The 15,696-nt window shown below is 43.2% G+C and overlaps 1 protein-coding gene across 1 annotated transcript in view; it reads right to left on the reverse strand.

Annotated features, from left to right (window-relative positions):
* Positions 1–497: 497 nt before the first annotated feature.
* Positions 498–15,696, reverse strand: part of LCMT1 (leucine carboxyl methyltransferase 1) — a 29,874-nt gene continuing 14,675 nt past the window's right edge. The window contains exons 3-12 of the mRNA XM_010002601.1: positions 14,902–14,993; positions 14,459–14,580; positions 12,961–13,037; positions 12,240–12,301; positions 7,502–7,604; positions 5,538–5,658; positions 4,655–4,756; positions 4,148–4,239; positions 2,010–2,107; positions 498–520 (exon numbers count right to left, since the gene is read on the reverse strand). Coding sequence (XP_010000903.1) covers positions 498–520; positions 2,010–2,107; positions 4,148–4,239; positions 4,655–4,756; positions 5,538–5,658; positions 7,502–7,604; positions 12,240–12,301; positions 12,961–13,037; positions 14,459–14,580; positions 14,902–14,993 — 892 coding nt within the window. The remainder of the gene's footprint in view (positions 521–2,009; positions 2,108–4,147; positions 4,240–4,654; positions 4,757–5,537; positions 5,659–7,501; positions 7,605–12,239; positions 12,302–12,960; positions 13,038–14,458; positions 14,581–14,901; positions 14,994–15,696) is intronic.

Below are 15,696 nucleotides of genomic sequence, written 5' to 3' on the forward strand. Positions count from 1 at the left end.
TGACACGTCATGAAAATTAAACCTGAACAGAATGAATATTAACAGGGGTTAACCTTCATGATCAGCGTGCAGTGCTGAGATCCCCAACCATGCAGCACACCAGCACTGTTCTGCCAGCTTCCTGTCACCAGGACATTTTACACATCCACAAAAAGACAAAAGAGGAAAATTGTACAACCCAACAACACTTCACTTTTAGTTGTAAACCAAGGAAGGGAGCTTTGGAACAGGAATTGCTGACATCTGATTGAAGTCCATCGTTACGTATCCGGGAACGGGAGGTGAATCTTGCCTGACAACAGCTGCTCACAAGGTGCAAAGATGAGCTGACACAACCAAAAGGCAGGGACCCCAGCAGCCCTGCCACCCCCCCGCCGCGCCGCCTGGGCAGAGCTGCGCCTGGGGCTGGCACAGGCTGAGTCCCTCCTGCCTGTCACCCTGTCTCACCAGGCAGCCACTGCAGCTTCGGGGCCCAGGGCCTCCCTCCAGCCAGCACATTAGAACGTGATGTTCGCAAGACCTGTTGGAAAAGAAAGGGGAGGGGGGGAGAAACAAGTGTTGATTCCCACGGCACCGGCACTTCGCTGCTATTGGGGCCGTTAGGCACCGGAAGAAAGATGCTTTGAGTGTTTTTTATTATTATATTTTAAAACTTAAATGTAAAAGATTTGGTGGGAGGAAAGGAAATAAGGAAAGAGGGTGTTCAGTTCTTTTATGACCTTTTTTTTGATGGTGATGCAGCAGCTAATTTGAATAAGCCAATCGGAAGGAGTACTGCAGTTATTCATAGCAGAAGGAACAGGGAGGCTGCTGATGGACCAAGGGGTCTGCCCATGAAATTAAAAAGAGAAAGCTGAGGAGAGTGCCATTAATGAGGGCAGTAAATTCAATCTGGATCAAGAATGGATGCTTTAGATTAAGGCATATCCATGCATTAGACATTTTGTTACCTCCTTTGAGATTTGTCTTCTCTGACCTCTACAGTATCCGCAGCACTTCACCTCAGTACCCAGAACTGTTCCGGGTAAGTAACTTCTCTAATCACAGCAAAGAATAATGCTGGAGACCCCAGGAATTCTGGCTACTATCAACAGGTGAACTTTTTGGCTTTAGCTCCTCTAGAAATAAGTTCTGCCTTAACAGTCACCACATCTTAGCTGTAAGAAATGGCTAAAAGAGCAAATACAACTTGCTCTTGAATCCTGCTTTACCAGGAGCAAGGGAAGGGGAAAGGGAGGAAAAACACAGAAAGTTTTCTAGAAAGACTAAAGTGCCTGAAATTGCAGACAAAAGTAGATATCAACTGTGTCTGCAACAGAGTTGTCTTTCTAATTTGGACAAATAATGGCTATAGACATCCACCCTTCACCCAACCCACAATTCTTTTGATTTCATTAATTCTTAGGCAGCAACATAAAGCTACATAAAGCATAAAGCAAGTCTCTCTGTTCCTAATAAATTCCAGTCTAGGAGAGACACAATTTTAAGAACAAAAGGAACATTTAAAAGAGTTAACTTCAGAGGGAATTTTTCCCCCAGGAGAAAGCAGGGTGGAAAACTTAAGTCTGAAATGGATGTAAATTGGGACAGTGCACTAGAAGGCTGGGCTAAGTAATACAAGTTTATTTTTATGTTGGCAGGACACTGTGATTTCATACACCATGTGCCCATATGGCATTTTACATGCATAGGATTTGTAAACCTTTCAATTAGCACAGAAAGGATAAAGCAGGCAGTTATTTAAAGTAACCCAGACAGTTATCCTTCAGTGTAAAAATTCCAGCTCCTCTGTACTGGACAGGTTCTTGATGAGCAATTCAGAAGCCTAAAGAAACCCTCCAAAGGCTGTGGAGATAGAGTCATGAGACACCACCTGGAGGTGTTCACAGCCCCAAGGACAACAGAGAAACAGACCCCACTCCTCTACTGTATCTGCTGTATGCAGTCCCAGTCTTTCCATATAGGATTTCCACATGGAGGGTCACCTCCTAAATGCTGGAGAACATTACCCAGATGACTGCTGTCCTTTGAAGCCCAGCAGATGCAGTAGTGCTGCATTAGTTGTTCAAACAGTTCCTTTTCATCTAGGAATTCAAGTCCTTCTATTCTGTAGGGATAAAAGAAAAATGGTGATTCAAGCTGAAGTCTCAGTACTGGTTTTGAGGTACTCTTCTTCACTCCCTGGGAGGGATAACCATGGCCAATAGGGCAGTTACTTTTCCAGTAAACTAATACAGGTATTTGTCCATAATGAATACACCACCACTACTCCTTGCCCTTGTTGTCAATATGTGAAATAAGTGACACACAAGATGTTTTCAACTTCTCATCCCCAGACTTTCACATTCCAGCACTAATCTGTATAACTTCTCACGAATATTTATCTTCTCACCACTATTACTGCACAGATCTGGACTTGCTGGATTTAAGTAGGCACAACAGTACAGCCTAATGGAAGGAGATCTTCTTTATCAAAGGATTACAGCAAACAGTTGAAGACAGCAGACTGTCTCCAGACAATCACAAGTCAATCCAGATTGACTCCAGACAATCACAAGTCCCTATTATGTCTTGGAGGAGTGATGGGTACACCAGTGCAGCTTCTAACAGCTCTCCCACATGAGCTCATGATGAAGCACAAACCAAATGGTACATAGAAGGTCTGAGGATTTTTTTCCTAAAATGGTTCCTACCTAGGACTCTTTATGTGAGATCTTTGAATGTCTTCCACCAAACTCCCATGCTGTGCTTGCCTAAAAATGTTTAACCTGGCACATTCTGCTCTCTCACTCTAAATTACTTGAACAGCAGAGTGTTTATTTTCCCCACTAATCATTTGGAAGGGCTGTTTCTGAGGATCAGCAGAGGCTGAGGGGCAAAAGTTCCTAAATACACTTACAGATGTGCAAGTGCTGCACAGGAACACTTTTGTAAAGATTTTTATAAATAAAAAGCATAATTTACCTCATTAATAATGATGAACAGAGTTTGTAAAACCTATTTCTTGACATTTGGAACAAATGGAAGGAGCTGAACAGATCTAAGGTAGTAAAAAATGCTGCAAAAAGAGTAAAAGCTATGTGTCTCTGCAAGTGCCATATGGTACCATCACACACACAGTCATCATTTCTATTTAAACAACCTATGATTTTCAGTCTCACCTGTTCAGTTCCATGGCTTGAGAAATCCCCATATGTGAATACTTATTTTGACCATGGTAACTTGTTGGGCTAATTCAAACTATAGCTAAAGAATGACTCATAGCAACTCACACTTCATATTATAGACCGAAGAAGTTGCTCATTAGAAACAGTTTCTCCCATCTCAGCTTTTCTTTAATAAAAAAGTTTTAATCAAATCCATGCAGATTACTGACTGTTGTAGCAGCCTTTTGTTAGACCCCAAAGTACTAAGCTGTGTCTGCAGACCCAGCAGTCTAGCCCATCAACATGACAGGAATGGAAGATGAATCCATCTGCTGAGAGACAGTCCCAGCACACTGCTGGGCTCACCTCTCCTCTCTCACCCTCTTTGCTTACACAGTACCTTAGGTCACAGCACTAAATTACTGCCCTGCCTTGGCTCATTACCTAAATATGCTGCCCAGGAAGAAGGGAGGCAAGAACAGGATTGGCCACTTTCCACCTACTTGTAGTAAAGCAGCAAATGGATAAGTAACCTTACTGAAGTCCATAGGAGTGGAGCAAACACTGGGATGTCATCTCCCTTGGGGACATGAAAAGTGTCTGTTTGTTCCGAGTGTATTATAGGACTCTGCCCCACCCCTTCCAGTGCTGTGGAGGCTGGATGGTCACAAGAAACCTCTCAGGTGCTGTAAGAACTCAGCACAGCATTTCTGTGCCATCTTTTATCTGTTTCTGTCATGAGATGTTTTACAATGCTCCCAAATAAATGACCACCACTGCCAGACTATTTCTGGCAGCAATAACCCTCTGGATCATTAATGTTGCTCCAGGCATTATCCATAGGGCTCTGCAGAGCTTCAGACTCAGACTGATCCCATCTGCCCTGCCAGCATCAGCCTGCTCTGTTATACTGGGGGATCCCACACTACGTAATTACAGGAACTACCTTGGCAATGGCAGCTGAACAGGACTTTTGGCCTCAAGCAAGCTAGCAGTAATACCTTTTGACATCATCCTGTGGCAAAGAGCTGTACACTTTCATCATGTCAATGGCACTTGCAGTTTCCCAGCCATTTAACAGCAGTCGCTCCCTCTGTAAAATAAAGCAGCAGCACAGTTTTCAGAGACTCGAGGGAAAACACCAGAGAACAGCTCTTCCCCCAAGGAATTTTGCAGGCCGTCCACTTGACCTATTCTTTGCAGAGTTCTTATACTCCTTCTAAGCATCTGCTGCCAACCCCTGCACAGTGAGCACGGTGGGGTGGTAGATGGAGCTGTGCTCTGATCTCCTGTGGTTTTTCTACAACTACTGAAACTAAGTGATATCAAGTAACCGTGGCAGTGATAACTGGGAAGCAGGGAAACATGGACAGGAAAGGGTTTCAGTAGGTAGCAGCTGCCCTCCCCAGCCTGCTTTGGTCACTGCTGAGCTGTGCAGTGCACAGAGGCAGAACACGGATTAATTAAGTTGAATATCAAACACAGCCATCGCTCTGTGCCCCTTTTACCTGAGAGTCTAAGGACCTGCAGACCTCCACCCCAGCCAGGTTACACTGTCGTCTCTGCAAGTTCTCAATCATGATCTGTCCAAACCGGTCCATCATATTCACCTCAGGTAGAGAATGAGACAAAAGTGTTCCCCCTTCCGAAAAGAATGTAACCGCAGTGAAAAGCAGTAACTTGGTTAAACTCTTGAATTGTCTGTCATAAAATGTACAGAACACTGAAGAAAGTTTCACATCTACACCAGGCCTCATCTCTCACTGCCACAAACTCCTCAGCTACCTCACGCTGACAAGCTGAGTGCCTGTCTGACGGTGACAATGTTCCTGCCTTTGCAGGGACCCTGCACTGGGCACTGAAAACTGACTCTGATCTAAACTGTCAGCAATTTGGTTCAGCTCTAGCAGTGATTTACAGCTTGGAAGATCCTGTTACTAATTCCTGGAGCCACCCAGCTCCCCCGAGGCAGCGCTTCACTTCCATACAGAGGAGCTGAGTTTGTGCTGATGTGATTTTTGCTCCACTTTGTCAAAGAACACAGAGAGGCAATTATGTAATGCTATACACTCATATCCAGCAGGCAGCATCATTTCTTTTTCCCTCTGTCTTTATCTAAACCAATATTCTATGGTTTTCTCCACACATGGATTAAGCCTCAGTTCTTTTGGTTCAATATAGCCCAGCAATTGTCTTTCAGAACAGCCATATATTCTCCACAACGAGCTAACAGCTCGGCAAAATAAAACACATGACTAAAGAAATTCAGCAGAAATTGCTGTCTACATAAAAGGATATGGCCCGCTCTTGCTTTATGGGCAGAACTCCCACTTTCGAGAGCAATTTTTATGACAACAATGCAGGTCTAAAAATGCCACATTTTTTTTTTACCTGCTCATAATTTATAACCATCGCCACCGGGAAGGTGCTCGCCGCCCACTTCAGGAGAGCTGCAGATTGCTGAGGTGTCATGTAAACCAGCACACACTCTGCTACCAGAAGTGTTGGCAAACTTTAAAACAAAACAAAACAAAAAACACAAGAGAATTGTTTCTAATAAAAGAACAAGAAAAAAACAAGATCGATAATGAGTTATTAGCAAGCAAGTAATTCTTGCCCCCAGCATTCTTAAAGAGCCACCCTTTTTGTGAACTAGACATTTAAGACTTAATGAAATCACTTCATCAAGTTGGCTAGAACTGGGTTTTCTGGCAGTCAACAGGGGACTCCCATGGTTACAACACAGAGATATTGGGAAACATCTCCCCAGATCAGCCATGCACTGGACAGAGAAAAACGTGTGTTCTGCGAGTCTCTGAACCCTCAGCATGAACCCAAGTGCACAGTGATGTTCCCTTTGCAGAGTAATTGTACCCCGTATGCACAATCCACACTGTCAGAGATCAGCAAAATGAGGAATAAAATACCAGTTGAAAAAAAAAAGTTTCCTCTTTTAAAAAAAGTTTTAAGAAGAATTCCAATTAGGCAAATGTGTTCAGTTTCTGTAAAACAAGCTTCACACATTATTACCTAACAAATGCAATCTCTAGTTTGCATGTTGCCTTTTCCCCCTCCATCCACAAAAACCCCAAAATAGACATCTTCAGAAGTGATCTTCCTTAGAATGATGGAGCTTGCTTTTAATTGCTAGAATGAACAGGAAAAGGAAGTCACTAGAAGCAGAAGAAACTCCACCAGGAGCAGCATTGTAGGCAAGCAAGGCAAGATGTCAGAAGATGGAAGTGTAAAGATTTAAATGGCAATTTGATGCATTCTGCTTACCCATATGCTCTCTTCCCACCCAGCCAGAGAGCCACTATTTATATATCTTATATTTGAAAGGTATGTCCATCATCCACTCTAAAAACCTAAATCCTGCCCCCTTCAGAACAATAAAATCCCAGATATTAGCTTCCAGAGGTAAGTTCTCAAAGGACTCCATGGCAATCACTTCACCAAAAGGTCTGGGAAACAACATGGGGTTTAAGAGGAGGCAAAAGAAAATTATTGCAAAGATAAAACTCTGAAATAATTTAACATTGACAGAATTATTCTTAATTTGACTATCTATGAACAAGAGATCTTGTTCATACAGCCATGACAATAGGGGTAGAAGATATTCACTCCTCTGGGTACTGCTCATCAGCCACCAGTGAAACCAAAAGCAAATGAACCACCTCTTGAAAAGAGCAATTTATGACATTTTGGTACATTACTAGTTTAGATATTTCACTTGAATAACTAACGATTCTATTAACTAAATTTAAGCCAAATTCAAGCAAGGGGTAACTCTTAGAACTCTCTAAAGGAGTTCAGTTATGAAGGAGAGACAGAAAACTGGAATGAGCTCTGAGGCAAAAAATGGCTGCAGTGGGAACTAAACCCCCCCAGGGCAAGGGACAGGGGGAAGCCAAAAGGAATTTCAGTTGCCCACCTGACCACAGGAGCTTTAATTGTGCAAAAGGATCATATGCCCCAAAGAGAACCAGCACCAGCAACACAGTCACAGAGAGCCAGGCTTCATTCCCTGCAGGGTTTTAAGAACACGAAGCAAGTAGTTCTGTAATGTTTGATCTTCCCAGAAGGATGAAATGCAGTTTGCAGAACAGACTATGGGAGGAACAGCCTTGCTTCAGAGCTGGAAGCCAGGAGCAGCCAGGGCACTGCCAGCTGCTCGGCTCAGCCAGGCTGCAGGAGGTGTCTGAACAATTCCTTCTGCTCGAGGTCTCAGGAAAGGTAACCATGGAAATAGCATAATGAGCACTGGATGCAGATGCTGTATGCCCAAGCCTGCCTTCACCCTCACCAGTGTGCTTCAACAAGCCCTCACCATTAAAAAAATAAATAAATCTTACTGTATATCCAGGTTATGTTTCTTTAGCTTGTCTTCCAGATCTGCTGAGAAGCGGAGATCTGCTCCTACTATGGAATATCGACTGGAGTCGAGGCTGTGAGAGTCTGCAAGTGTAACATGTTGAGAGACCAAGAGTTACAGGTAAGAGGGGTGCTGGCATTACAGATAAAAAAAATACATAGAAACATATGAATTTGAAGTCAAAGTTTGATCTGTTGTACCTAACAACTAAGAGCAAACTCCTCTTTTAAAACCATGAATTTTCCTTGTCCCTGACTGCTGTGCTTTACTGACGGTGACATATTAGCATCAGGCTCTGCAACAAGCCCCATCTTTCCCTCTGCAGCCACTCCAATGCAGATAGGTTATCCCATCCGTTGCCATGGTTTCAAGGAATGCAGAGAGGAAGAATGTGAAGATTAAAGGCAGCGGGTTTTGTTTTGCATTTAGAGTCTTTTTAGATGGTCAAAAATATAATATATATGGATATCAGAAACAGATTTGGGGGCCAGAAAAGTTATTTTTTAGCCTTTCATATGATCTAGCAATGGTATTTAAGTGGAGAGTCAAATAAGAAGCTGTATTCTGAGCAACATTCACCCTGGGATACCACAGGCAGCAAGCTCCTGTTAATGCCTTCCGACATGGAGGGGGAACTAACACTGAAGTCAGAAGTCACTCTGCCACACTGCCAGGAAGCAGCAGCAACATGAGCCCCTTGCTGTCAGCAATCCAGTTGCAGGCCATTCAACCAGATGAGCCCTGTCCCATAGGAAGCATTTCACAAGTGCAGGATCAAACTCAGTGCAAGATGCAAAGTTCTGTGGGAACACATCAGATTGCTCCCTCATGCTTCAGCTTCACTCCAGTGGAGTCATTAGCACAGGGCATCTTCCCCTCCTACCATATGAGTGTGGCAGAGCAAGCAGTAAAATAAGTTAATCAGTGAAAAAAACCCTCAAGAGTGAGATTATAAAATGGTCTTGTAATGGCCAGGTAATACTGGCCTGCAGGAGCAAGCTCTGGGCCAGCTCTGTTTGGGATCCTGCCACAGACAGATCCTGCTCCTGAACTGCAATGTGGGAGCAGATGTCAGGGCACAGTGAAGAGAAGCCAGGTGGCTGAAGGGGCAGGATTAAAGGGGCTTTCCACTTCAGGAGAGTGGGTGTGAAATAAAAAGGCAACTTATTAAATTAAGCAGTGCTTGCAGCAACATTTCTGACCAGATACAGAAACCAGGATGGTTAATTCAGAGTTACAGGGAATAAGAGGGGAAAATAAAGAAATAAAAAGTTGTGCTGCAAATGATTCAACATTTTGAGTCAAGACTTTTTTTCCATGTGCATGTTCTGTAATAGCTTTACTACTTCCCACACCCTTCTATTTAAGTTATTATATCAAGGCCATGATAATGGCATCAAAAAAAGCCACACAAAAAACCCACCACACGCAGGAAAGTATTTCTATAGTGCTTGGTTTGCTGTCCAGAGATACAGCACACGTCAGTTGCCACAATTAGTATGAAATTAATGCAATCTTCTTGTCCAGCTTCAGTGACTTGGACAGCCTAGTATGTTAATTGCAACCAGAAATAAACTAGAAGAACTTTTAAGTGACCCAGTCACAAAAGTAGTACAAACACTTCAGAGGTGGAAGTAAATGTCTCTTGCTCACGCCATGTTGGCTCAAGCATTTTTATCGCTGAAGAATAGACAAGAGCAAAACTTTCTCAAACTTCAGGTTAGAAAACCGTCTGTCAAAATGGTTCAGATGTCAGCAATCAAAAAGACTAACATTGTTTTCAGTAAGCCTGTAAACATGTGAACAAACCCCAGAGAATTTCTATTATGCCCTGACAATCTGGGAGAGGGGATGGGTGCCCTACAGTGCTGAGCTGGGCAGCCCAGCTCCCTGGTTTTGGAGATGCAGGCTGTGGACAAGTGACAATGCACAGCTGTGCAGCCACAGCCAGCTTATTCAAAGAGAACTTCTGGGGGAAAAAAACCAAGAAGAATAACCACCAAACTAAAAAAACACATCAGGTTTCTTTAAGGGTGATGTGACTCAGTGGAAATGTTCTTTAAACCTTAAAGCCAAGTCCAGTTATTGCCTTAGTGCAGGACTCCTTGCAGCAGAAACTTTCAAATGGCCAAGGAAGCTGATGAGGAAAGGATTGTCTTCCTCTCTTCAAAAGCCTTTTACTCCAAGTACAATCACTTCACTGCCATTTCCAGTACCCAGGCTGCCTGGTTCTCTTTCTTTGGTCCATTCCAACAGAATGTATTTGTTCCTCCACACATTTTCCTGCCAACTTCCCTCGACTCTCCATTGATGGTTGTTGGCAAACACAACCACAGATAGTAGTACCCAGGCAGAGCTGCACACACATTATACACAAGCTGATACAATTGCTAAAAATTGTATGTTTTACACTGCTCTGAAAGCACCCCATTAAATGCCTCCATAATTTATATATTACCACTTTTATGGTCAATTTTATCTTTAAGCAAGTCTTAGGAAAAAATGTTAAATTTACAGCAGTCAATTTTAAAAGGCAAAAAGAGAGGCAAAAGGGAAAAAACAAAGGGGAAAGAGCCCAATGAAGCCTCTTCCAAATTTCCTTCTACGATTTTCTGTCAGCTTCTACCTTTGGCCCATACACACATATTTACCAAGAACCATCCCAAACAACCTATTCTGTAGCCTCTCAGGTACAGTACAATTTTGGTCTTGCTCAGGCTGGTTGTCAACTACAACATCAGAACAGGGTACGTGTCAAAACACAATGGAATTCTGTTTGTCTTGCAAGTGTAGGAGCTTCCCCAAGGCAAGGCACACAGGTCACCAAGGCAGCACCATCCCTGATGCCTGTGTTGGGTCACAAGCGAGTTTGGAAATGCAGGGAAAAGGAAGTTAAAAGAAGCAACTCCCATAACTGGACTAAACAGGGTCAGAAAATGCACTAGTGGCACTGAAAGGTTCACTGAGGTATAATTTGAAATTACAATGTAGCAAAGGCAGAGGACTAACTTCCCAACTATACAACTTTACTGTGCTGTAAACCAGGCAGGGTCACTGAACTTTAGAAACAATTTAACCTGATATTGCCACAGCAATGAGAAATTACTGCACAAATTCAATGCCTTCCCCTGGACACCTGGCATTCCATAGGAAATTACAAAGCTGTCCAATGACAAGTGTCATCTTGCTGCATTCAGGGACAGAGGCCACAAACACCTACACCTGAACTGCAAGCCGTGGTGTCACTGCTTTGCCTCAAGGACAAGGAGAAAGCAGATGTTGCCCTGAAGCCAATAAAGCTGTCTGTCAGCACCAGCTTCATGAACTGAAAACATAGTGTGAGAAGAAAAGCAGCAAGAGAACCCAGGTCTTGTGCCCATGCAGTAGCAATCAGCCAGCAACCTACCATTTACACGTGAGGCACAAACTGCTTTTTCCACCCATGTGCATCACTTTATATTAATCCACATTACATTTATCACCAAGTCACTAATTTCACAAGATTCTTCACCACTCTGAAGAGTTTGGAGTTGCCAACGAGCTGCCACTTACTCATCACTCTATTTCCCCAATCATTTCTTAGTGTTGAACAACAACATATCCCTGAGCACAGATCCCCACCTCCCCCCATAATGAAAATTAACACCATGTGCCCACCCTCCATCCCCAGCTCTTTATCCATATGAGAACCACTTCTTTCCCCCACAACAACCAAGCAATTTCTTTGGCAAACGTTGGGATAAGGGAGATGATCAAAACACATTTTTTAAATTGCACTGCATTATTTTGGAGATCCTTTTCCAACATATCTGTTGACTCCTGCAGAGAACTCCAGTAGGCCTGTGAGGCACAAGTAACCTTTACAAAAGCCATGCTGACTCTTTCTCAACATATTACATCACTCCTGTTTTCCACTGTCTGTTAGAATTTCTACTAATTTGTCCAGCAGAGTCCTACTGCCTTGTAGTGCCCTGGATTTCTCCTGGAGCCCATCTGAGTCACAGCCACCACCCTCCAATTCTCATGTACTACAAGAGTTTTTAAATGAGAGGGTAAATTCCAGTTAGTAGGTGAGCTAATTCATTGTCAGGCTCCTTTAGACCTGTAAAAAATCTCCATTCAACTGACTCTTTGATTTGTCTGCTTAGCTCACAGCTACTCTGGTAGCACTTCCACATGAAGCAGTACCATGATCATGTCCTTAAATGAGAGTTCCCACCTGGATTTCACTCAGACTGAGCTGTGGTTATCAAGTGCTAGTTCAAACTGGAATTACACAACAGATTTGCACCATCTTCAAATATCTGGACATGATGCTAAATCCCAAAGATCTCAGTGCAGCAGGGCCTGCATCAGCCAGGTTACAGTAAAATGGCCACTCTGAACTATTTAAAAAACTCAACACTTGGAAAGGACAAGAGGAACAGCTTTAGAGAAACTGTCCTGTGACAAAAAAACATAACTTAAGCTACATACAAGAGAAAAAGCCCAACAACTTTCTGGCAGAATAAAACCACTTCAAGAAGACATTTCTAACACGACACAGAACAAACGGGCAGGAGTCTGTAAGAGGAGAAAAAAGCCTCTTTTTCCTCCCAATTCTCTGTCCAAACAGCACTTCAAGCATTAAAAGCCTGCCCACATAGCAGAACAAAATGATCAGAAAAGTTTTAAAAGTGCTGCAGTACATCACTGACTTATTTTTTAAGATGACTCACCTATTAGAAGAGAGTCCCCTGAATGGGATTCCATAATTGGTTTTGACAGGGGAGGTTTTGATCTGTGGGAAGAAGGAAGAAGCAGCTCTGAGCAGTTAAGCTTGTTTAACAGTGAGCTTAGAATTATTTTTTTTAACATATATATATATGTGTGTGTGTGTGTGTGCATGTTAGAAGCAGACAAGAGAATACCTCTGCCCTCTGCTGGAAATAAAAACGTTTGCAAGTTAGAATTAGTAACCAGTTGCAGTTGAGTTTTATGCCCAATGACTCCAAGTTTTGAGGTAACCTCTATGGGAAGTCCAGATATTCTCTTCAAGGATCCTCCACGGCCTTAACTTCAACACTTGAACAGAACATCCATGTCCAGTGCCACTATCCTGCCACTCTAACTGAGCATGTGAGTCTGGGAATTTCCTACTGTCTGCACTGGTAAGAGAAAATCACCTCTAATCATTGTGAGGCTTCCCCTGCCCATTTTATTCTACATAATTAAGAACAAAGGCTGTTTGCCTCCCTAAGGCTTCCACATATCAACTTCTCCAGTCTGGAACAGCAGCTGCTCAGTCACAAGTGTGACTTGCCTGCACAACGAAACCTTTAAATCCCAGAAGAGGAAGAGTTCCTCAGGAAAGATACGAGGTCCCTGTAACTTGCAATTCATGACACTTTGGTGCATTACATTCAGTTGCAGGCAGCTAAACAGAACTGTTACACTTACTTGATATTGTGTATTTTTCTGGCAACTATCATTGGAAAATCCACTTCAAAATATTTTCTAGGGAGAAGATTTTCATCCTGAAAATTTGAGTCAAAATCTAAAATTAGGGACATTCAAGTTTCACATGTACATGACAAGAAGATATAACCTGAAGTCCTAAACAGCTTTGGTTTAGCTCACAGTGCCACTTGTAAAAGTAGCATAACTTTATGTCCCACAGCTTAAAAAAACCACCAAACAACAAAACCAGTTGTGAGACACTAGAATAACCTCTAAGCATTAGAGAAATTATTTAACATTTCGTGTAATGCAGCAACTCTACAGACTGGATCACTGAAACACACATTCCAGCAATATATTAGGATCTAGAAGAGCACAGCAACAGAAACTATTACCACATTTACCACACATCTTTAACATATTCTTCTAAGAAAGGCATCAGGAACATTTTGCAGAGGTTTACACAGAAAGCAACCACATTGCACACCCTGTCCCCAGCCCACAGCCCGACTGCACGCGCAGCAACGTCCCTCTGCCACAGCAAGGGAAAACCCCCCCAGCTCCTGCTGGGCACCCTGACAGGTAAGCTGTGCCCAGCAATCCTTTTGTGATGGGTATGAGCTGCTCCTTCTGGCCTGACCAGCTCTTGCATTTCTGAGCAGCAGAACCCACCAGCAGTCAGAGCACGAAGCGCTCGGTTGAGCAGGTCCCATCTCCTGCACCCTCATCACACCCCCTGCTCTGTGCAGGGAGCAGGGATTGCAATGACAGGCACCCCTGCAGCTCTTCAAGATCAGGAAAGGTAACAAAAATGTGGATGGATGTAGCTTTCACAGGGATGCAGGTGAGGGAAAAGCTTCATATCTCATAAAAAATAAAAATAAATCAAAAAAATAATAATAAAAAAGAGAAATCATTCTTTCTTCCCTTCCTCTGACTGAAATACAATGAACTGTGACCAAGCAAAAGGTGCACGGCCTCCCTGGGCTGCCTGCCAGAAACCAAACTTACAAATGTAAATGCTAATGAGAAGACAAGATGACTCAGAGGTGTGTTCACTCTGAATGACACTATCATGTCACACCTGAATAATCTGAATTTTTTTGAATTACATCCCTGCATACAAAAAGGCACACGTGTTTACTACTATAAACTCAAATTTGTGCAAATAATTTGGAAACAAGTGCACACAGCCTGTACAATCCTGTACTGTGCTACTGTATTCCTGTTTTAACATAGGACAAAAAGGCAAAGTCTTGAGGCTTTCAGAGGGCAGCCACCTGGAGCCCAAGCTCTGGTCCTGGGAGTCCACTAGAGGTCAGCTGCGTGTCACTAACTTTTTCGTAGAAACCAGTGAAAACTGCAGCTCTCCGGAGGCTTAAAGGGATCTAAACTTCTGCTAAGCAAGCTGAGGACTGAGGCAGAGCCTGGGCAGCCCAGAGAAACCCTCATAGAAGGAGGTTCCAAGTACCCCCACAATACCCTCAGCTATCATTACCTTTAATCTCCAGAACAGGGTGTCCATGCCAGCACCCAGATTAACAATTTGACAGTTGCATTCTGTCTTCTTTAGAAAAGCTTTGATCAGATAACTGACTCCATGAACACGAGCATAATAGCCTGTTAACACACAAAAAAGGTTGGGTTCAATTTTTATTTTAATTTAACACTTGCTGTTTAACAATCTTTAAGACTTTTAGGTAGTGTATTTAAAAAATGGTGTTTCTTAAGAAAAATAATGCACTCTTTTTAAGATATCTAAGGGAATTTGGTTGATTTTTTATTACTAACAAAATCTGGTGCACTGATAAAACAGATTTCCATGACTAAATAAAAGTTTCACTTCAAACTGAGCAGAACATATAGAGGGTTTGTCAGCTGCTCTTCAAGACCAAGGAACACATTTGTGCTGTCACCATTCCAGTTCACATGCCAACTTGCCTCTGTTGATTTCAGGTGCCTTTCTCTCCTTGGCTTGTCTCACAAAGTACTGGATGTAAGGGTCCTTCCAGTAGCCCACACTTACAGCAAACCTGTCCAGCAGTGGGGGGGAGGGGGAAATAAAGGAATTAATTAAAGCCACCAAGATTTACTCTAAAAGACTCACAGGCTGCAAAGATCACTCTGTGACCTGAGTGTGTGGATGCAGGCAAGGTTTAAAAATCCTGTTCAATGCATGGAATTATTTCAGTTAAAAAGTTACAGAAAGATAAGCATCTTTTTAATGACTTTTAATCACTGAAATTTCTAGTTCCCATTTTTGGGCAGTATAATTCCAGCTATTGCTGTGTGCAGCTTTATAAACAAACCCTAAGTAGAAAACTGGGCATGGATTTGAAAGAAGAGAGATGCAGATTAGACTTTAAGAACAAATTCTTCCCTGTGAGGGTGGTGAGAGCCTGGCCCAGGCTGCCCAGGGAAGCTGTGGCTGCCCCATCCCTGGCAGTGTTGAAGGGCAGGTTGGATGGGGCTTGGAGCAGCCTGGGCTGGTGGGAGGGATGGATTGGGACTGGATGATCTTTAAGGTCCATTCCAACCCAAACCCGCGGGGGACTCTATGGCCAGCACAGCTCATGGAGAAGCTTTAGCTGCCGGCCCAGGTGAAAAGCACCTTCCAAGCAACCACCCTACCCAAGGGAACCCAGCTGTGTTTGGAAGTTAATTCCTCCCAGCACGGCTCTGTGTCCCCCCCCCGCCGGGCACTGCAGCCGCTCGGACCCCGGCACTCACCGTGCA

This window comes from Chaetura pelagica, unplaced genomic scaffold (assembly GCF_000747805.2).
Source record: "Chaetura pelagica isolate M959 unplaced genomic scaffold, ChaPel_1.0 scaffold438, whole genome shotgun sequence".
NCBI classification, from domain to species: Eukaryota; Metazoa; Chordata; class Aves; order Apodiformes; family Apodidae; genus Chaetura; species Chaetura pelagica.